This window comes from Hippocampus bargibanti, linkage group LG19 (genome assembly GCF_051943395.1).
Source record: "Hippocampus bargibanti isolate YZ-2025 linkage group LG19, ASM5194339v1, whole genome shotgun sequence".
In the NCBI taxonomy this organism is placed as follows: Eukaryota; Metazoa; Chordata; class Actinopteri; order Syngnathiformes; family Syngnathidae; genus Hippocampus; species Hippocampus bargibanti.
Genome location: NC_142752.1, coordinates 6,277,853 through 6,300,229, shown reverse-complemented (window position 1 = coordinate 6,300,229; position 22,377 = coordinate 6,277,853). Strand labels below are relative to the sequence as shown.

Genomic DNA, 22,377 nt, shown 5'->3' with positions numbered 1-22,377 from the left:
GGTAAGTGACTCCACAAAAAGTGTGTTTGAATTGTCCAATGAAAAAATGGGTAACTGTTTGTAATCTGAAGGGAAACCACAGTGCCCGTGAAAAACCCACATTGATTCAAACAACCATAAAACTGTGAGACAGCCGTACTAACCAGTAGCTCACTACGCCTGCACCTGATTAAAAAGTACCACATCAGTTTGAAAGGCTGTTTGATAAACTGTTTACAGCTTTTTAACATTTAATTTAGTTTATGTGTCCATGCCATTTATGCTTTCAAATTAATGTATGTGCATTAAATATGTGCTTCCACAAGGCAGTGCTGTTGAACAAATTATGCGTTTTGTTATGAAGGTTAAATCAGGGGATTATTTTTATTTATTTGGATTTTTTTTGGGGGGAGGGTTGGTTGATTGTTTTTTAACATTGAATAAAATGTGTAATTTCAGGTTTGACACACACACAAATGTCAAAATACATGAACGAAACTTAAAATTCAAGTGTCTAGCTGTATTGCTATTATTTTTTGGATGTCTAACGTCCGACAGCATTAAATAGGAGCTGGGAAGTTTTTTTGAAAAGTACAAAATGATTTACTGATTTATTGAACTTCATTAATGAAATTACATGTGGTATCAGAATCATCTTTATTGCCAAGTATGTAGAACACACAAGGAATGTGTTTCCGGTCGAACACGCTGCACTATATTATTGCATTAAAGTGTAGAACGTGATTTAACATTCAATGTCAAGTCAAAGTCAACTTTATATACATATATAATGCTATGATATTTTTTTTCTACTATCTTGAGATGCTTGTGGGGATATCACGTTAGGCCAGCAGACACTTTGTCTAGGTGTTAAAGAAGCGACAGATTTAATGTGCCGGCCCAGTCAAAATAACAGAATGACAAACGGTGTAACTGAGTGCTCTGAGTCTGGAAAATACGCTATGTGATCTATGTGGTATATTTACAGTACAGGAATATACGATCAGGTCACAGACAGACAGGCAGGGGACGTTTTACAGCTGCTATCACACCCGCCCGCCTCTGTACTGTGTTATGTGTGCAGTGCAACATGTAAGGTTTGTTGTTGTTTTTTTCAAGAGTTTATCAATATCATTTGTTGCAATATATTGGGAATATTGCACATTGTTTTCTAAATTAAAAACTATGATTTAAAAAAATAAATAGGCCCTTATCTACATTTTTTTCTCCAAATGCACCTATAAATGCTTCTGTCCCAGCACACATTTTAAGTTACTTAATAAAATAAAAAAGTATTTTCAAAAAAGTTTACAAGATGGCCGCTTCTTGTGGTTTCAGACTTCCTCTTGACATCCTGCAGAAAATCCACGGTACTCCATATTTCAAAGTCCCACAAATAGTCGTTCGCGTCTTTCACCACCTTGAGGCCCGTATGTACCGTATTTAGCTTGATTTTGCGGGATTAGTTCTGACTTTAATCATGCTCCATTCGGCATCCTTATCGGCAGCCATAATGCTTCAACTGCTTTCGATCTGTCATCACCCTGCTGTTTCCAATTGGGGGCCTATGTTAAATGTATGTCAAGGGTTTGTGAAAGATGGGGGCAGGCGGGGTGCCTGTGTCACGCCTGCAGGAGCCAGCAATGACCTCACTGTGGCCGCCGTGACTATCATCGAGCAAATGGCATCAGCGCCTATGATGTGACATGCCTCGCTAAGGCGGCCGCTACCCGACCATGAATAACGCAGATGTGTCACCACCATGATGACATCCAAAATCTCGAAAATGATATTCTGGACGTGGTGCATGGTGACGGCAATGCGTATTCTGGTTCACAAGGTCTTGTCCATGATGAAGTGTGCCTCAAAATACTTCAGTAAACAAAGAAAGTGAATTGAGGAGCTTCCTGGAGGTAGAAGTTGTATTTTGTGGCTTATTAATGCAAAGGCATGTGCGAGAGACTTGAGGAGCTTCATTCAGGCAACACTAGCTTCATAGTGGTGTCAATTGTTAAAAAATTAAGCATTTAAATGGCCTGGTCTGGTTTTTAACTAAATTATTTCAAATTTAAGATTAATCAACAATACATTGTTGATCAAGACAAGTAACAGAGTCTGTTTATTGGCAGGGCAGCAGGGGGGTGGTCCGGTGTGCTAAGCGACGCTAACCGGGTGCCTTTAGTGGCGTCATGTTTTCATTGCATCCCATCAATCAGTCAAACACAGTATTTACAGCCCCTGGATTTAGAACAACGCGGCGCTGATATCATCTGGGTTTGACCCCCGCTGGATTCTGCCGCCTCATGTTTGCTTTTTTTTCTTACTCGTTTTCAGCTAAACGGTTATGTCAAATTATTCCCAATCATCACCACTGACTTGCTCACAGCACCAATGCGGATTCATAGACTTTGTTCTGCTCACGGTCTTGTGATTTCACGCCTCTCTGGACAATCAGTCCAGACTGTCGGGCCTTGTCACTGTCCTCCCGTGTGTCCAATTCCCGCGAGCTAAATGTGCTAGGTGCCACACGTCGTCGCACCCGCAATCCAAATTCTAATTGGTCATTCGTCACATGACAAGTAGCCCGAGGCGCCTCTCTCTGCCAAGCAACACGTTCTAATCCGACGAGCTGTTGTTTTGAAAGACAAGCCAAGACGGGTCGTCTTTCATGGGGAGGAGGTGTGTTATCTATTTTAATGGAGAAGCCAGGCAGTCTCAAGACCACTTCGCGGACCTCTTTAGATCACTTGAAGCGGTGGGGTGGGTGACTGCTTGCAGTCGTCGGCAAGACATACTGGCCTTGACGGTCGCTTGCATCTTTCCGACGCAAAGTCACCTTTTAAGTGAGGACAAGTACATAGACATTTTGTCAGCCGTCCAGTCCTCACACTCAACAGATGTCGTGGCCATTATCACATTCGCGCCAAAGATATGATACCGACTCGAATAGAGGCTGCGAAGTCTGCCTGGCACCAGCCTGGCACTCAATCTTTCACTTTGAGCACTCGCGGCCATATAAACAAGAATTCGGTTAGCAACATTTATGAGGCCGCACGCTAATATGATGCAAGTGGGTGTTTTTTCCATGCCTTTTTGGTCAGCAAAGTGCTTCAGATACATGCTTAATTTCCTCACCATGCTCATAAGAGATCTCTTGTTGGAAATCATCGTTCCTCATTGAAATGAATGGAACTGGCAATAATTGGTTCCACCGCCTCCCCAAAATGACAGCAAATACTGTATCTGTAAAACCTAGCCAAATTATTCAACATGTATCTAAAAACAACTGGGGCAGGTTTACGTCCATAAAGTACCATAATTTTGTTTACCGCAGTTTATATTTAAATTGCAACTTTGGTCGCTGAAACTAATGGAAGGGAGTCACTTTCAACTGTTGAGACATTTTCCTAGCATCCATGGCTTCTCCGATTAGTTATGTCTGTTAGGCAAAGCATAAACCAGATGTTGGAGCGACACCGGCCAGTAAACTGCCCGCAGTCAACATTCCAAGAATGAACGGAGGGTCAAATGGGGGGAGATGAGGGAGCAAGAAAGGCCAAGGGGACCCCCTTGTTAAAATTCCCTACCATGCTGCATATGGAGGTGCAAGCCTGTACGATAGATGGACGCTTGGGCGAAACGGAAATTTAGAAGTTGACATGGTAAACTTGAAAGTAACCTCCCTCGTCATTATATTGATGTCACTGTAAGTATGTTGTATTTCTTGAGCTCAGCAACCAATGAGAAAGCAAAGCCCACCACGCCCCCACTCTCTTTATTTATACTTGCCTTCGATGTAAGCGGGCTAAGATTTCTGGCACCAAAACACACGTCACGCTCGCTATTTTTGTCCCGAGTTGCCACACAGGTTGAATGACTGAGGAGGGGTTGGGGGTGGGGGGGTGAAGTGTGTGCGAATGACTATGTGCTAATGGCTGAATTGTTGGGGGGGGGGGGGGGGGTCGTGGTGAGGAGAAAAATGATTCGAGCTCTTTAATTTCCTCACAAGCTAAACCTCAAATTTTTGAATCATAAAAGATGTTAAATCATGATTGTATTTATTAACCAGAAAAAAAATGTACATGAAGGCATACATACCATAGTCATTCATCGAATGGGTAATTCGGACACATTAAATACGATATATGTATATTTGGACAACAACAAAAATTGGAAGTCACTCTGTTATGCCCACAACACATTTCTGCCCTTAAACGTTAGGCTTCATACAATATCGGCACAGACATAAATAGAAATGAAAGAAATGCCATTTTTAAGAAAAAGGTCACTAAATGTGATTACAAAGGATCTCAGCAGCTAAGTGAAAAGCACAAACGATGGAGAATGTTGGATGTCAATTTTAATATGGAAACCCCTCGACGCAGTTTGGTTGTTGTATTTCGTTTAAGGCGCATTGACGAGTAAATAGAAGATAAGCGAGTTATGGAGAATATAGAATAATTTCCCAAACTGCTTTCTGTACCATCATTGCGTCATCCCGAATATTTACACAGAATGTTTCATTTATGAAAAATATGTAAATGTAAAGTCATCACATGATGACCGTCTCGGCGGGATGCGGGTAGCAAAAGGCCGGGCGGTGTTTGAGGGCTGGGCTCTGGTTTCTGGTCTTGGGAGTACGGGGTCTTGGGACAAGAGGGCTCGGGGATCTGTAGTTAGAGCCCGACGGGGTAGTGACGACTACGTTTTCTGTTCTGCTCGCCCATCTGGAAGGAGGACGTTGGTTAGCCGGACGGGCGGGCCGGGAGAAACTCGTTCTGTGCTCGGGGGGCCGTTGAGATGCGTTGATCTGCATAGAAAGGGAAAAATATTGATTGGTTTGCTTTTTTTATTAAATACTTTGTGACGGGGCGGTAAAGAAAAGACACCTGCTGCGGAGCGGTTTTGTAGGTCGTGTATCCAGCCTTGAAACTGTAGTCGTGTTGGATCTCCAGCATGTCCAGCAACTCTATGAGTCCTTCATCTCTCTCGCAATGAGTAAACTCTAGCGGACCCCCAGACCTGCCTCCCTGGATCCTGCTGTCCATATTGGACTCCCAATGATGCGACGCAGGTTTCCTCAATTTGTCCCTTTCTGCCGCACTGTTGGACCTGGGCCTGGTCCTTGGGGTCCCAGGATCCTGCGTTGTGCTCTGAGGTCCTCCTCGCAGATCTTTTGGCTGATGTCTGGAGGACTCTAAGCCCCGGCGGTCCATTTCGGAAGTGTATTTTTGAAGCGGGGTCTTACCCGCGGCAATTTTGCGCGGACACACGGGACTGATGCAGGTGACCACGCCTGTGTCAGTCAGCGTCTTGCCTTCGTTCTCCTGAAGCATGGCCCCGAACTTCCTCAGGATGGAGGGGCTGACACACTTCCTGTCATTCAGTACGCAGAGCCCGGAGGACTTTCTGTCTGTCGTCGGCGACTCCGCAGTGACGGGATGGGCGGTGGATCGCGGCAATGAGGCTTCCTTCTGTCCGAGGGGGGGCTTTGCAACTGTATTTTCCTTGTCGGGACAAGCCTTCGCATGAGCTGATCGGTTCTTTCGATTTTCCAGCTCCTCGAAACTTCCCAAAAATCGCTCTTGTCCCACTCTGTCATAAAGATCACAGAGGAAATCTTGAAAATTGGCAATTAACTCATTCACTGCTAGACATGTGCAAAAATATGTCCACTCCAGTGCCAGGGTTTTTGTCATTTTCACTCAAAATCTAGGACCCACAGAATGAGTTTTAGGACTACATAAACATTCAATACAGCGTTAGAAACTTTAGACTCTCTTCTTTCATCGAAAAAAGAGTTAATTCCTAAATGATATGGGTCTGGAGTTATATGAGCTTGAAATGTGGGTGGCTGTCCAAAATACAATGCAATACATTCATATTGGTTTATATCGCGCTTTAACAACATCTGATGCTGGAATAAAGCACTAACATGGGAAAATGCTGCCCCCTTGTGAAAGGGAAAAACATTGCCAGAGGTCTGGCCAGCGCTTTATGAGCAGTCAAGCATGAAAAAACAATGCCCGAACAAATTTGGGAATGGCGCTCTACATCACATTTTCAATTCCTGAATAAATTTGTAAATGGCAGTGAATGAGTTCAAATATTTTAGATACAAAAAGCCAATTTGGAACATATGCCCCGAGGTTAACGACAGTTTGCCGTATACCCCAAATCTCCTGTACCTTTGATTTGCTGCTCTTCTTGCGCTCTCCTCTTGGTACACGGGGAAATCCTGACTCACTCTGATGGTGTCGCTGAAGTGCTGAAAGAAACGCAAGCATGCCTTTGTAAATACTATACCTGCATCTGTCAGTCAAGGCTTTAAATAAGCGGCGCTACTTTGGGAGCGCTGACCACATTCCCTTTCGTCAACGTCATGTTTAATGCTTCTAATTTGAGCCTTTTTCAAATGACCATTTTTTTTTATTACTCACCACATGTCGAGCGCCACTGTTACTTCTATTCACGTGCTTCCCGTGACCCAAGTAGTCCTGCAGTAAATCGCTAATCTCCGAAACGCCATTCCGGTGGTTTTCGGGGTCGGCGGGCCCTTTGCTGCGATGATGGTTGCTTTGACGGGCAGGTGTAAAAATGCCGTCACCTCGGTTCCTGGGACCGTCGTTGATGTTATGGTGGTTGTCCGTGGCGACGCTGTTTCCTCCCCTACGTGTCTGGACTTCATTGTACAGCTGAAGGGTGGAAACAGATCATTGGATTACTTCCCTTTTTGAATTCCCCCAATATTCCCACGCGGTTTGCCGTAATTCCCCCATATGAGATTCTGCTCGGCAACCGGCGTGCTTCCGTCGGTATCGCCTTGCAAAGCACGTACGCGTGAGTCTGATCGCGTTTAGCACATCTGTCAGCGCGTGGTTTAATCATCCGGTGACCAATTGTCGATATCATTGCTGCAAACGCTTTTTGCCATCACGGTAGCAGCGCATTCTCTACGAATGAGCGCACCGCGGAGACGATATACGATGACCTAATATGTTCCAGGAGTTAAATAGCAATGTTGAATTAATTTTAGTTGTCACCTCCTCTATTTTCCTCTGAATGTCCTGCAGCTGGTCTTCCCACTCTTGCATCTCAGAGTCAAAGTTGTCCACCTTGTCGCGCCTCTCGTTACCCCAACCTCGCCCGCTATGTTCCAGCCCGCGCTGCAGATCAATGGCCGCCATGACGTAGGCCCTCTTCTTCTTTTTTTCTTCCAAATAATGATTTTCGATACACTTCCTGTGATTGACAAGCAAGGGTGATTTTACAGTATGCAGAATAATCGACATTTCGAAAAAAAGTTCCCAAGTTATCTTTAGTTATAGCCAAAGAGAATGTATTACTCTAACTAAAACTAAAAACTAAAAATGTGTCCAGTCCAGTCCCAGAGTTTTTGTCATTGTCACTTGAATTCCAGGACCCACATAATATTGAGTTTATAGGACTACATAAACATCCAATGCAGTGTAAGAAACCTTACACTCTTCTTTCATCAGAAAAAAAGAGTTAATTCCTAAGTTATATGGGTATGTAGTAATATGAGCTTGAAATGAGGGTGGCTGTCCAAAATACAATGCAATATGTATATATTGGTTTATATAACATATAATAATAATAATAATAATGATACGTTTCATTTATAAGCGCCTTTCAAAACTCTCAAGGACACTTTACAGTCTCGTAATTGTTTTTGTGCGGGTGAGCAGCGGCAGCCATATAACGCTTTAACAACAGCTGAAACTGAAAAAGAAAAAAACGCTAATATGGAAAAAGGGGAAATGCTGCCCCCTTATGGAAGGGAAAACATTGGGATAGGCCATGCCCAGCACTTTATCGGCATCCAAACAAGAAAAAACAAAACCCGAACAAATTCTGGAATGGCGCTCTGTCATATTTTCAATTCCCGAATAAATTTTTGAATGGCAGTGAATGAGTTAATGGACCTCGAGCTGATGATTATGAGTCATTTGCTTTCCTTAATGGTGTTATACAACAATTTTGAATTATTTAACAGCGATAGAGTTGAGGACAACTGCTCAGAAATACTTTTGTGTCATGCCGTTACGTCCTCGTCATATCTTCACAGCTACGTTAAACCTCCTGCGCAACACGTGTGAACGCGCCGGCTACATTACCGGGCACAGTTTTTGCCTTCCGGGCCACTTTGCTTAACCTTTCCCTCGCATGAGCACACACTTTGCCAAGTAGCACCAAAGACTCGCCAGGCATGTGTGTCAGCAGCTATTTCCCATGAGCAAACATGTGGCCAGAAGAATGACACCAGGTCCTCCTATTGCATTTTTAATGCGTTATAGCATGATTTTAAATGAGTATTATGTAATTAAATCGAGTCGGTGTGGAGTTCGAATCCTTCCTTCTCCACCCCCCCACCCCCCACATTCCAAAATGATGCGTGTTAAGTTGTCTATTGGAATGAATGCAAGTGCCAATGGTTTGATGGTTTGTAGGCGATTGACCAGCAACTATTTCAGGGTGTACCCTGCTTATAACGCCATGACAACAGTCCAAATAACAAAGCAAAAATAATGTCCCTACCTTGTTCCAGGTGTAAAACTAAAAGCTCAATTCTCCCCGCACTCTAGTAAATCCTCCAATCAGGTCCTGTTCCTGTGTCACCTTCGCTTTCCTCCAACCAGTCCCACTCCGCAGCCCCGGTCCCCTTGTTTTGGCCTCTCTCGTGTTACGAAAAGCTCATTTTAAAGAACCCTAAAGTCACACCCACACGTTGAGGTTAAGTCATTGAACAAGAGTAAACAACCTCCTCCTCCATCTGTGAAGGCGGGGCTTTAGTGGTTTTATAGGTGGGGGGCTTCAATATCATAATGTCAAATTTATTCCAGCATCTGAAGACTCCAATAGGACAACTGTCGTCACCAACATCCTGGCTAAAATTACTCAAGGGACAGGAGGAAAGGGGGGGTGTTTACATAGCTATTTAAGCCCTCCAACGTCTCCGGGCCAATCGGCTTCTCTGTTGCTACTCTGCTCAAAGGCGTCCGGGCAGATTTTGTCTTGTGACTTGAACCATTTTATTCCAATGGATGTCAAGTGGGTGGCTAATTATATTTGATTCACGGCAGTCATCTAGCATATGGTGCGGGGGCGATACTCCTACAATAACACGCAGGGGTAAAGATCTACAATACAGACGCTCCACAACTTACGAACGAGATACGACCGAATGGTCGGTCGTAAGGTGAATTTGTTCGTAAGTTGATTCAGTGGTATATTTTGCAGTGCTATGATTGTGCTATGATTATAAGGTTTATATTAGTATGTTTCAGGTTGGTATAAGTAACCTGTATTGGTTTGTACTGAAAAGTAAAAATTTAATAAAATATATACACTATAAAAATATGCTCGAGAGAATACTACATTATGTTACTACAAAAATGCACGTATGTACCCTTGTTCGTAACTTGAATGTTCGTAAGGGGAGCGTCTGTATACATTACTGATAGGGCAAATCAGGGTTGAAAAAGACGTCAAGTGATCTCACCTTCTCCCGGGACTTTATTCCATAGAGTGTTTGGGAAAACGGGAACATGGCAGAGAAGTGTCGAGTTTTCCGATATGCTTTTTTGCATGACCTTGGCAACAAATAATGCGATGAGAGGGAAAGGAACAACTCAAAAAAAATGTTAAATCAACAAAGAAAAACCGACGAGGGGATGCATGCTGAAAAAGAAAGCGGCGAAGGGAATCGGGGGGGTGTTGAATCACAGAACAAAGAAAAGGGTAAAGAGAAAGACTAGTTTAAAGATGGTGGCGTATGAGAGGGAGGAAAACAGCACAAGGATGAGGATGAGCAAAATGATTGGCTGGAACATCTGGAAAGTGGAACGTGAGGTTTCAAGTGAGTAAGAAAATAAGAATTATCATCAGCACAAAACTAGCAGAAGGTAACACAGTAAAGTCTTGTTATATCGATATCGTTTATATCGATAGTACTGCTTATTACGATACTATTTCTATGAACGCAAGGAGAAAATTTACATGCCGCAGGATCGGATATATCGATAGTCCGGTTATATCGATATTTTTTCCGACTCCCGAGAATATCGATATAACGAGACTTTACTGTAATTGAAAGTCAGTCCCTCCAGGATTTGTAAAAAGACCAATCGTGAAAGCTTAGCCAATCGTTGAAATCCTGGAGGGGGACTGTAAAATGGCAGATTTTATCGTTGCTCACCGACAACGGCTCCTCAGTGTTCCTTTCTTCCAGCCTGGGCACATCCAATCTGTCGACGAAAGCCTGCAGTTCCTTGCGGAAGGATTTCATTTGCGAGATGATGTGATACAGCCGCTCATGTTCCCTAATCCGCCCCCCGTTGTCCTCGCCGCCTTGCTCCGGATCGCCGTTGGTAACGTAGACCCTCGCCTCTGTGACCAGAGCCATCGTATCCGCGATCATCCGGTCGATGACCCGGACGAGCCTCTCGGCTTCCACACGGATGTCGATCATCTGCCTTTCACGTGGACCCCAACGTCCGCCGGGCAGGAAGCGAGACAACGGGGAGGAGCCGCCCCCCTCGGATCCGGATGGAACGAGGAGACCCCTGGTGGGTGTCACGCAACGCCCGACACCGTTGTTGTTTCGGACTTCGTCCGGATCGCTTTCGCCGCCGATGGGGCCCTCGCGTTTGCGGTGAGGGGGGAGTAAGCGGGAGGACGTGGAATCTTCGTCGCTTTCCCGGCGACCGCTCGTCCCCCCGTCGCTTTCAGCGTCGCTGTCCCTCGGACTGGGACGCAGAGACGGGTGGGAGGCCAGGTCGTAGCGTTGCATGTTGGATAACAGAACGCGGTTCTCGTATTGGAGCTGCATCACCTGGACGGAGGATGGGAAATTACGACACTGAAGCGTTTTTTTCCCGCAAATTCGTGAAAAACATCAACAAACTCCTCCCACCTTCCCACTCAGGTCATTGATTTGAAGCCTGGCCGCCTTAAGTTCCTCCTGCAGGGCCTCCACCTTCACGCCATCCGCCCCGCCGACCCCCGAGAGCCCCCCATGCCGGGCCCCTCCCTCGTGGGTGCCGGCTTTGAACCGCATCTTATTCAACTCGTTGGTCACCCTCTGGTTCTGTTCCTCCGCGTCAGCCAGGTTCCTCCTCAGAAGCTCCGCCTCGTCCTCCACCAACTGCAGCTGCTGCCTGAGCTCCGTTAAGTCGTCGCCGAGGCCTCGCCCCGAACCGGGACCCCCAGGTGAGCCCACCCCGGAGCTGCCCTCCCCTTCGCCTTCACCGCGGAGGTCGTCCAGCTCTGCTCTAAGGCCTCGATTCTCCACCTGTACAAGCCAACTGGGTTTAAGGTAGCGGTTCGGAATGACTCCCTCGCCATTTTCCTATTCGACACTGACCTCCAATTCGACTATTTTCCTCCCCAGGATGTTGGCCTCCTCCTCCACGAGACGAAGGCGTAGCTTGAGCTCCGATTCGCGGGTGGAGGGCGGACCCCCTGCCTCGCCTTTGGGATGGCCGCTATCCAATTCGCCGTAGAAGGAGCGGTACTTTTGCAGTTCTTGCTCTAGGCGGTCTTTCTCTTTGTCGATGCTCGCTGTCTTCCTCCTCATGAGGACAGCCTCTTCCTTGATCAAGGCCAACTGGCATTTGAGGTCCTCGTTGTCCTCCTGGACACACGGAGAGGAAATACGGTGCTGTTCAAGATAATAGCAGTGCAATGTGACTAACTAACTATTTAAGTTGACAGAATGCATAACATTTAGTGTCTTTTCCAGGCATTTTTGAACAGGCTTGAAGGACCTCACCTCGGTTGGAGTCGGCGCCACTTTCTTTTCTGTCTTCTGAATGTCCTTCCCACCCCGTTTCTTCTGAAGCATGTCAATGATTAAAAACATGGGTGAGCACGATCTACCATGGATAATATAATTTTTATTGACTCACCTCTTTGGTTTTTTCCAGTTCGTGGTGCAGGGCTTCTTTGGTCACCTCTACCTCAATGAGATTCTGTCTCAGCTTCTCATTCTCGTCTTCAGTCTTGGCGCGGGTCTCCTCCACCTTTTCCAACTCGTGGTGCAACCTCACGGACACATCTTTAGCCACCTAGCCCAGCAGTGGCATGTTCATTTTTTTTAAAAACCCATTTAAACGAAGCACATTTTTCATCATACCTTGAGGTCCTGTTCCAGGCTCCTGAGAAGCTCCTCGTCAATCTCCCCCGTTTGAGCGTAGCGTAGGCGCTTCCTCTCGGCCTTGCGCAGGCGGTACTGGAGGATCCGGCAATTTTTGTTTGCCCGCTCCAGGTCGCGCTTAATGTCTTGCAGCTGACACGTGTCTTCCTCGTAGAAAGTGTCGCGCATTTCGTCCATTTCGGCCCTCATCTCCTTGATCTCGCACTGCACGACAAATATTGAGACCAATTTACTCATTAAGTCAAGCTTACTCAAGCCCTGTGACTTTATTCCACAGATATCAGCATGCGTTATGCTAATGAGCAACCCCATCTGTTATACAAAATACAATCTCACTGAGCTTCATTGATCGTTACGAGTAAAATCAATACCCAATTCAACATCTGGTTGATTAGATTCAAGAATCGTCAAAATGGCGGTTGAATCTGAATTCTGATCTCGGTTTTTAACATGTGATCATCGTAGTTAGTTTATTTTTCATAATAATAATAATGCATTTCATTTATAAGCGCCTTTCAAAACTGTCAAGGTCACTTTACAGTCACAGGATAAGTTTTTCTATGGGTGAGCAGCAGAAGCCACATGCGCCAGGAAGTAACACGGATAGATAGAAAGCGAGCTAATAGCTAATAGATAGCTTGCTAGACAACCAGTCAGCTAGATAGCTAGCCAGCCACCCAGATGTCTAACAGATTTTAGCGAGTTAACAACGCATTAGTTGACACAGAGTTATCCGGAGTATTTTGGGCATCTGAAAAAAATGAGCAGCAGCTTTCCATGTGATGCATAATAAGCACGTTGTGACAAATTCATGATGGTAAGTGAAACTGAGCATCATTGTCTTCCTGGCTTAATAGAATCACTTTTTTCACCTTGCACTGGGTGTCTTTTTCTTATGCTATTTTGCAGAACATACTCTTAGAATGAACTTTTAATTTACTATTTCCTTAAAAATAATATGATATATTACAGAATATTTGCAAGTCACGAGGCATAAGGGTGGACCCACCAAACCCCGATCTGTACCCTCGGAATAATTGTAATGTTAAAAATAGTTCGACATGTCCAGTTTTATTAATGTTTTGGAAGCTTGAGTACAATGCCAAAAAAGTGGATAATAGCATTTATCATGAACATAATTATTGCAGTCAAATGAATTGATTTTGTTAGTTGCATCTCATTATTTTGACTTTTATTTAATCACATTTCAAACGAGCTAAGCAACATTGGTTGCTGAAATTGGGATTTTTTTGTTCCTCCCAACCTTGAGGTAGTCGTTTTCCTCCAATAGTCTCTCCATCTCTTCTTCCAGCAGGGCCTCGTCTTGCTGTGTCATAGATGCGTCCTCGTTAGCCTGTACAACCGGCCCCGAATCTCCAAAAGCAGCCTCCTCCATTTTGTTTGGCTTTTCCTCGCTCCTACGAATTTACAGCATAATCATCTGCGTGCTCCAAGTCATCCGGCCAGCATCCCCCACTTGAGGCGACTCTAAAAGGAGGCCCGGCCGGCCGGCGTCGGCGTTCAAGTTACCGGGAATTCTCTGCTCCAACTTGCACGTTTCTCCCCGTTCATTCAATCAAAGGATGTAAAATATCCAGCCGGAGGATTCGCGTGGAACGAAGCAGAAGGATGAACAAATGGACTAACCGAGTGGATAACAAACATCCGCCCTTCCCGTGAACAGCTTCAGCACCACCCGGGTGAGTTGACGAGCCGCGCCGATGCTCTCGAGCTCCCTCTCCCTGCCGTTGGGCTCCCTCAGTCGGCGTGCATCTTCTGCTTCCCCACCCCTCCCGATTGCACCCGTTCCTCACAAAGAAAAAAAAAAACACACCAAAAGGAGGTCTGGTGCAGAGTGGGTGACCGGCCGCGATTTCCTGGCTCGCAGCAACAGGATCTTTTATTCAGATGGTTTTTATGGAAGTTTTTGGAGCAGCGCTGTCTTGTGCCACCTCCAAGTACTGCAGCCGCTCGTTATTGAAAATTGTTGAGTATATTACATTGTCACACTATTTTACACTTAATTATTTTTTTCATGATTGAATTTGATTTGGTAAAGAGCATTTTGTTTCATTATAATTTCTAAAATATCATAGAATATAAGTTATAATGTAGCAGTTGAAGAAGAAGAACACACGATTGACTGGAGTACGTCTTTATTCCAACTGCTAACAAGTGGGTCTGACTTGAACATGGGAAAATGCAGTAAAATATATTATCATAACCACGCCCCTTGCTGTACACCTGCTGGGTGAGATACATGGTCTGAGTGCCCGCCACACTACATTATTTTATTATTATTTTATATAGTATTTTATTATTATTATTATATTATATAGTAAAGAACAAATATGTGCCCATCAATGAAGTAGCAATTGTGCAAACACAGGCGTACACATTTTACATTTGTAACCAACCTAACTTATCCTTTTTTCTTGCCATAGGAGTATGAGAGCTACTCGTTCGTCCAGCAGAGGACGCAATGTACTCACAATCCACATCCAGAACAAATGGAAGACAAGGAGGAGGAGGAAGGTAAATAAAACGCTGACTGCAGGAAGAGAAAGACCTCCTTTGCTAATGAGATGAGCTAGTGGCGGGTCAGGTTAACAGGGCTTAACCCCCTCCTGCGACCCCGTAACCTTTCCTACCAAAACGATCTCAATTTCTGTATTCTTAATGGTAAATGTTTGTGCAACAACGGTGCATTTCCAATCAAGTGTGACAATTTTCCAAGCCATTCTGAGCCAATTCGTGCAATTTGGTGGACCGCGTTGGGTTACAGTGGCCAGGGCAGCTAAACGCTTCAGAGTGAAAATCATCGGCCCTTTTGCAATCCCTTTTAAATCCTCGCTCTTACATGCATCTTGTGCCCGCTTCAGAAGAAGTACATCTGAAGTTCAGTTCCAGGTTTCGGTCTTGTGTAAAGTTTTGCACTTACTCCGCTGCACGTCTTTGTCTGAGACTTGCATAAAAATCAATGTGTAATGTGATGCAGAAGTACTGAAACATTTGACTAACAAAAGCTTTGAGGTCAAATTGTAGTTGACCTTTAAAGTGAATGTATGAAATTTAACCCGAAAACCAAATCCTCCAAACTTGTAATGCAACAAGTATATAATTGTTTAAAAAAACAATAAAAAGTATTTTCAAATGCTTTAATTCTCCATGAGAAACAGCAGGTCTTGATTCTCGAGGAAACCTGATAGCAGATTAGCCAAGGCTTCTTCTCCAGTGACCTGTTTTCCAGGGTAGCCCATGAAGTGACGTGGCAGTAAGCTCTTTTGCAACTAAAGCCAATTTGCCCCCCAAGATTAGGGCGGAGCTGTCTGGACAGGTCAAAGGCAAACTCAAGCTTTCTGCAGCTGCCTCTTCTCCCTGGATATAAAACGGAGCTGACACAAGCTATAAGGGTGACCGTCGCCGCCCTTTACGTTTGTCAGTGGTTAGGTGTCGCAACATATTTACATTTTGCTTCCAGTCATTCATAATTTGGTAGTAAGAAGACAACATGGAGCTCAACCTCATTCTCTTTATTCTCGGCTACATTGCACAGCAAAAAAAATGTGAGGACCCACCAAATTAGTATTGCCAAAGGGGGGAAAATCTCATAAATGCTAGCAAAAGTTTTTTGTTTAAAAAAAAAAAAAAGACAAGATTCATCGCCACAAGTGCAGCACAGCGATAATTCAAATCCGAGCATGTTGCCGAGTAAAATGATTTATTCCTTAAATTTCATTGCTGTCCAATGAAAAGCACGTTTGTCATATTTTTTTTTTTAATTGGAACAAAAATTAATCAGATAAAGAGAAATTTTATAACACAAAATGAATGTGGAGATACATCTGTTGGTGGCGACAATTTGTTTGTAAATGTCTTGAACCCCTTCGCACCTTCCCCTTCGGGTACTTTGTCAGTGGTACCCACACACCTATTTAAAAATACCGTATTTTTCGGTGTATAAGGCGCGCCCAAAAGCCTTGATTTTCTTCAAATGATGATCATGCGCCTTATACGCCGGTGCACCTTTTTGTAAAGTAATATTGAGCCACAACAGGCCACGCAACTACTGTCAGCAGCCATCGACTTCTGTAGAAGTTGTGCGTAACCCCAGCCTCTCCTGTATAGCCTTACAATGCGGTGTGCCTTATATTTGGAAAAAACCTTTATATGTATTTTTAGATTATACAGTAAAGTCTCGTTATATCGATATTTTCTATGCAGTCACGGAGAAAATATCATGCAAACAGGGTCTATATATCGATCCGTCCCTGTTTATATGTATATTTTTTCGGACTCCATTGAAATATATCGATATACCGAGACTTTACGATATTTGGAAATCGATATAACGAGACTTTACTGTATTTGAAAAACTTTTGTTTAATTCATTGAAGATGCGCATTATAGTCCGGTGCGCCTTATAGATGGAATATGTTTCAAAATACACCATTCATTGGGGGTGCGCCTTATAAACCGGAAATACTGCAACTAAAAATAGGTCAACAGTGATGAGTCATTGGGATTTGATCATTTGAAAAAAGAAACACAAAAAGTCACATTTTGATATGTATCTTAATTATCTTCTTAGAGTAATGTAATTGGTAATCAATCACAATATATAATGAACATCTGGGGATTTATTGTTACCCAAGCAGGTCTGATGTTTAAATAAATTGGTGACCTTTGCTATCAAATAATCCTACCTATCCATGTTAAGCGCTTTGTTCCAGTTTCAGCTGTTGTTAAAGCACTATATATATCAATATGTATTGTATTGTATTGTTACAAGAAGCAGAATTTGATTATTGTAGCTCTCCAAAATTATACTATATTCTTTTTGTCAGAGAAGTTGTCTGTGTTTTTTTTTTTGAGATAGTAAGTTGATGCCTTTTCAAAAACATTATGGCTGTGGCGCCGTCCAAAATGTAATTTTGGACAGAACGGCGTGGCAATCTATATGTTCAACTTTTTTTGCCTTGCTTCACTTTTTAAAATGAAATGTGTGATGAAAAATGAGCCAGAGAAGCAACCGCAGCCCCCCCACAATCTTCCACTTGCAATTCTGGTCCTTTAAACATGTCCTCCCGGTCATCGCCGTCCTTTTACTCACATTTGGCCCGTCCCTTCTTTTGTCTTTTGCTATTGTCCTGCATCCCCTCGTCTGCTCTGCTGTGGCCATTGGACGCCTTTGCGCGCCGTTGCTGACGGGTTTCGCTTGGCTTTTGTGCGCCGCGGATGGCTTGCGTCTGTACGCGTGGTAGTAGAAGTTAGCGAAGAGGATAATGAAGGTGACGGCGTAGCCGATCAGGGCCCACTGCATCCAGTTGGGGAAAGGGCAGCCCGTGTAGAGGGAGTGACCTGCGTGGCCGATGGTCACATGGAACTGGATCTGATGGACACAGAAGCCGAGATGACTTGACGGACAAATTTAGCTTACATCGACCAAGATTTTGGATGTTAACACCATTTTCAAAAAAAATCATCATGAAAAATAAATTTAGGGACATCTCCAATTCAAATTTGCGATTGACCAGCCCCAGGAGTACCCGAGTGCCTTCATCTTTGCCACCATACAAAATAGCAACGAGTTAATGAGCTAGATCTTGATGTACCAAATTTTCAGGTGTAAGGAGCACCCAAAAGCCTTGATTTCCTTTAAAAGATGATCCAGCGCCTTATATGTGAAGTCATATTGCGCCACAACAGGTCTCACCACTGCAGTCAATGTGGTGTGCCTTACATTTGGAAACCTTTTATTCATTCATTGAAGGTGCGCTTTATACTCCGGTGTGCTTTTAATATGGAAAAAGTTTGAAAATACATCTTTCATTGGGGTGTGAGCCTTATACTCCGGTGTGCCTAATACGCCGGAAAATACAGTAATACCCACCATCTGCATAATAGTGAGATATTTCTTCCACCAGAGGTACTTCTGCATCTGCGGTCCCAATGCAGCCAGACCGTAGTAACCGTACATGACCACGTGGATGCCCGAGTTGATAGTTGCGCCAAAGAAAGCTACAGAGAGCAAAACAAAGTTTACGAAAAATGAAAAAAATGCCATGCAACATGTTTTCCTAATTTTTTCCTGTCTCACCTTGACCACCAGGGACCCATTTGATGCCGATCCACCATAGGATGAACATGGTGCAGTGATGATAGACGTGAAGGAAGCTGACCTGGTTGAACTTCTTCCTCAGGATGAAAAAAACAGTATCCAGGAACTCTACTCCTTTGGATATGTAATACCACCAAAGAGCAGAGGCTATCTAAAGACAAAGAAAGGAAGAAGGTGAGTGAAAAATGGCCGTGAGTACCTCTGCTTCATTTCAACCCTATTATACGAGTTGATGTCAGCATCACAAATTCCATTTTTAATTGCCAATGGTGCAATTTCGGAGGGGGAGATCATTTAAAATGTTTGATGCGATGGAGTCAATAATAAATAGCGGAATGTTGACTTATATATGTATAAGCCATGTATACCCATATACATATGTTGTGTATGTGTGTGTATATATATATATATATGTATGTATGTATGTATGTAGTATATTTAGTATATAAACTTTAGTTCGCTGATGAAGCTCTTCGGATGAGGAGCAAAATGTCCGACACATTTGTCGGACTTCAAAGAAGTACAGATGACAGCTGAAGAAACCTTCCATCGATATGTATATATATATATAATAATATGTACCGTTCATTGGGAGTGCGCCTTATCCACAGGAAAATACCGTAACTATAAGGCCCACCTTAAATGAATGTAAAACATTTTCCAAATATAATCTATGAATATATATATATATAAAGGTTTTCCAAATATAAGGCACACTACATGTTGGACAAGAATCTCCTTGGACCATGATGTTTGCAGATGACATTGTGATCTGTAGCTAGAACAGGGAACAGGTGGGGGATAAGCTAGAGATGTGGACGTGTGCCCTGGAAAGGAGAGGAATGAAGATCAGTCGCAGCAAGACGGAATATATGTTTGAATGAGATGGATCCAAGTGCAAGAATGATGTTCCAGGGAGAAGTGTTAAATAAGGTGGAGTATTTTAAGTACTTGGGGTCAACTGTCCAGAGCAATGGAGAGTGTGAAAAAGATGTGAAGAAGCGTGCCCAGGCAGGCTGGAACGGTTGCCGAAAAATGTCAGGTGTGCTGTGTGATAGAAGTGTTTCAGCTTGGATGAAAGAAAAAGTGTATAAAACGGTGGTGAGACCAGCCATGATGTTTGGACTGGAGACAGTGCCACTGAAGAAAAGACAGAAAGCAAAGCTGGAGGTAACAGAGCTGAAGATGTTGAGTTTTTTTGGGGAGTGACCAGGTTGGATAGGATCAGGAATGAGTACATTAGAGGGACAACTCATATTAGAGGCTTTGGAGAGAAAGTCGGAGAGGCCAGACTGAGATGGTTTGGACATGTCCAGAGGAGAGTGACTATATCGGGAGAAAGATGCTGAGCCTTGAACTGCTGCCAGGCAGGAGACGGAGAGGAAGAGCAAAGAGGAGGTTTATCGATGTTGTCAACGAGTACATGAAGGTAGCTGGTGTGAGAGAAGAGGATGCACAAAACTGGGTTAGATGGAGGACACTGATTTGCTGTGGCGACCCCTGAAGGGAAAAGCCAAAAAGAAGATCTATATGTGTGTATTTATGAATATATATGTATATATATATATATATATATATATGTGTGTGTGTGTGTTTATCTTACCCTAACTTCATTGACGTCATTGGAGTAGTTGACAGGTTGACAGAGGTAGCTGTAGCCAGCCGCTCTCGAGGCGAGCAGTAGCTGTTTGAAAGACAATTCAAGTCCGCGTTGAGATCGCACATCAGTTACTTTCTTTTGACTTTTGTCGTATTCCTCTTTTGCTTTGACTATTCTATTTTTAGAAGGCGGTGCAGTTCATATCTGTCTTTCGTTCTGATTAAAGTTTGTAAAAAATGTGGCTAAAAATATTTTATAGGGGGCAGTAGTCACATTGAGGGATTCGGTTTAGATGACAACAGAGAAGCTGAAATCTGATTGGCCAAACCATGTTAAAAAAACTCAAATTAGACTGGAAGCTGTGCAGCAAAATGTAACACTGCAAAATTCCAGTAGGATGACTACAATTCCATCAAACAATTTAATCAAACAAATATTACACTTTAATAGGAAATGTACTTTGATTTTATATTGTGCAAATAAGCTGTAGTAGAAAGTATATGGCGCCGACCTCTTTGGCGATGTAGAAGTTGAGGACCACCATGCTGAAGTTGTAGACAATCAGGGTTTTCCTGAGCGTGTAGGGCTGGCGGTCCTGCATGTATCTAGGCCCCGCCCACAGGAAGAGCAGGTAGAGGCAGCTGATGACCAATGTGGGGCAGGGTGAGGACATCAGCGGCCATGTTTCGACCCGCTTGTCTGGAAAAAAATGCATTGATGTCATATCATTTTAAATGATCTTGTATGGGACAAAAAATAATTAAAATACAGACTCACCTGCTATTGTAAGGCTCCATTTGTAAAACTCTACTGTGTCGTTGACCAAATGCGTTACCGCCTCCATGATGTTGCCTCTGCACTCGATTAGACTGGAACAAAGGACGAAAAGGCACGTGAAGATATAAAAAAATAATTCCTCACCTAACTGATTATCTCAGTATTTTTTTGCTGATGTTATAAATTTTAATGACAGTGGCTTTAAAACAATCCTGATAAAACCTTGTATAATGTTTTGTTCTCTGTGATGGTGTTGTTTTGATGACGAGACGTATTGTGTGGAGTTGGGGTCCAATAAGGTTAACCTTGGTTTTCTTGGTCTTGAATGAAATCTCACAAACATGTGAGAAAATGTGCCAAAGTGCAGAATTTGCGCCAAAGAGACGAGTAGCTTCATTTAGACAGGCTATTGACATGTAGTGCTTTAGCAATGGTGATGTTCTCTGAGATACTCTTCAATAAAGTGAGAACATCTTCAAATGGTTGGAAATTATATGATTTGACTGTCTATTTATATTTGGGACATTCACTTCATTAAATTCGTAGTGCTGCGTCATCCCCTGTCTGATGAAAGCAGGTGTCTGTTTATTAATCTATAATTAATCAAGTGCATCGGACCAGATTCTTTCAATAATTCAATGACTAGCCTAATGCTGCTTTAAATTGACTTGAATTCCCTTCCATGTTTATTTACGTGGACAAGGTAATTGAAAACTGGTTATTTTGTTCATTCTTGTGTTGTTGTTTTTTTGCAAGCGCAAAAACTTGCACTAAAGACTGTTGAGGCATTCATAAAAAGACCGAGGTGCATGCGTCAGCAGGTTCTTGTGTCGGGGCGCTCAAGAGGCTTAAATTCAATTGATCAACGAGCTTAGAGGCTTGCAGGGCCTAAGTACAAATGCCAGCTGTATGTTTCACGCCCCATGCACAACACACAAAAAAAGCCCATTTGCATCTACTAAAAGTTGCATCATTTTCCAGCTTCCAAAATAAATACATTCTGACACCCAAACCACTTCACATAGTGACGCACAATGCAATTTAATACATTTCAGTTCTAATTTGATTGAATGGAACTTTTATTACACTGCATCATAACCGTTATCTTTCTTACAATGAACCGAAAAAACACAGATAAACGGCTTTTGCAATTCGACATGCATATGTAGACAATACGGCAGGGGGAAAAAAATTACAATTTATACGCAGGGTACTTACCTCTTTGTTATTTAACAGGCGTTGAATGACATCCGGTCAATTGTTCTCCCCAGCGTCACACCTTGTCCGTCTTCACTGGGCTCCCGTTATCCCTCGACATTAAATATATTTTTTATGTTTATCTTGGTAATATACATACAAGAAACGATTCAAGCAAGGCAAGCAGACTAAAAAGGTTTCTCGGCAAGGTGGACTAATTTACGGTGCAGAAGCGAGCTGCCGCTTAGCCTGCTCATCTTCTCGCCGTCCAACTCGAGAAGCCGGCTGTCAATGCGCATGCGCGTCACATCTTTGGTGTGACGCGGTCGTGATGGTTTTACACCAGCAAACCTGTCTACAGCCTGTAATGGTCATTGACTCCATGTCATTAATCATATACTCCAAACAATGCAGTTTTACACTCAAAACTATATATTTTTTTATTGTTATTTATTCTGATCATCATTTTCTTGTCAATTTAATTGTCGCTCATTTACAGTCTGAATGGTTTGCCAATGATTGCTT

General features: G+C 43.3%; 4 protein-coding genes across 4 annotated transcripts in view; 1 reads left to right on the top strand and 3 right to left on the bottom strand.

Annotated features, from left to right (window-relative positions):
* Nucleotides 1–4,020: 4,020 nt before the first annotated feature.
* Nucleotides 4,021–9,092, bottom strand: LOC148883778 (uncharacterized). The gene is made up of 6 exons (XM_089022312.1): nucleotides 8,539–9,092; nucleotides 7,023–7,221; nucleotides 6,420–6,674; nucleotides 6,168–6,247; nucleotides 4,869–5,574; nucleotides 4,021–4,789 (listed from the first exon to the last, which is right to left on the bottom strand). The coding sequence occupies exons 2-6, from the start codon at nucleotides 7,164–7,166 to the stop codon at nucleotides 4,532–4,534; spliced, it is 1,443 nt and encodes a 480-aa protein (XP_088878438.1). The 5' UTR covers nucleotides 7,167–7,221; nucleotides 8,539–9,092; the 3' UTR covers nucleotides 4,021–4,531.
* A 600-nt stretch (nucleotides 9,093–9,692) lies between these two features.
* LOC148883777 (microtubule cross-linking factor 3-like) lies at nucleotides 9,693–14,041 on the bottom strand. The gene is made up of 9 exons (XM_089022311.1): nucleotides 13,688–14,041; nucleotides 13,422–13,575; nucleotides 12,137–12,361; nucleotides 11,910–12,068; nucleotides 11,774–11,836; nucleotides 11,366–11,635; nucleotides 10,916–11,293; nucleotides 10,199–10,834; nucleotides 9,693–9,833 (listed from the first exon to the last, which is right to left on the bottom strand). Exons 2-9 carry the CDS (start codon nucleotides 13,551–13,553, stop codon nucleotides 9,723–9,725), a joined length of 1,974 nt encoding a protein of 657 aa, XP_088878437.1. The 5' UTR covers nucleotides 13,554–13,575; nucleotides 13,688–14,041; the 3' UTR covers nucleotides 9,693–9,722.
* Nucleotides 14,042–16,748: 2,707 nt separating this feature from the next.
* Nucleotides 16,749–22,136, bottom strand: LOC148883776 (very long chain fatty acid elongase 4-like). Its single transcript, XM_089021873.1, is given in 8 exon segments — nucleotides 16,749–17,354; nucleotides 17,357–17,549; nucleotides 18,051–18,178; nucleotides 18,258–18,429; nucleotides 19,882–19,962; nucleotides 20,390–20,577; nucleotides 20,656–20,747; nucleotides 21,874–22,136. Coding segments are annotated over 7 exon segments (921 nt in total). The 5' UTR covers nucleotides 20,723–20,747; nucleotides 21,874–22,136; the 3' UTR covers nucleotides 16,749–17,262.
* LOC148883774 (inactive serine protease 35-like) overlaps nucleotides 18,340–22,377 on the top strand; it is a 43,776-nt gene continuing 39,738 nt past the window's right edge. Inside the window, exon 1 of the mRNA XM_089021871.1 lies at nucleotides 18,340–18,452. The gene's annotated coding sequence lies outside the window, so the exon portion shown is untranslated. The remainder of the gene's footprint in view (nucleotides 18,453–22,377) is intronic.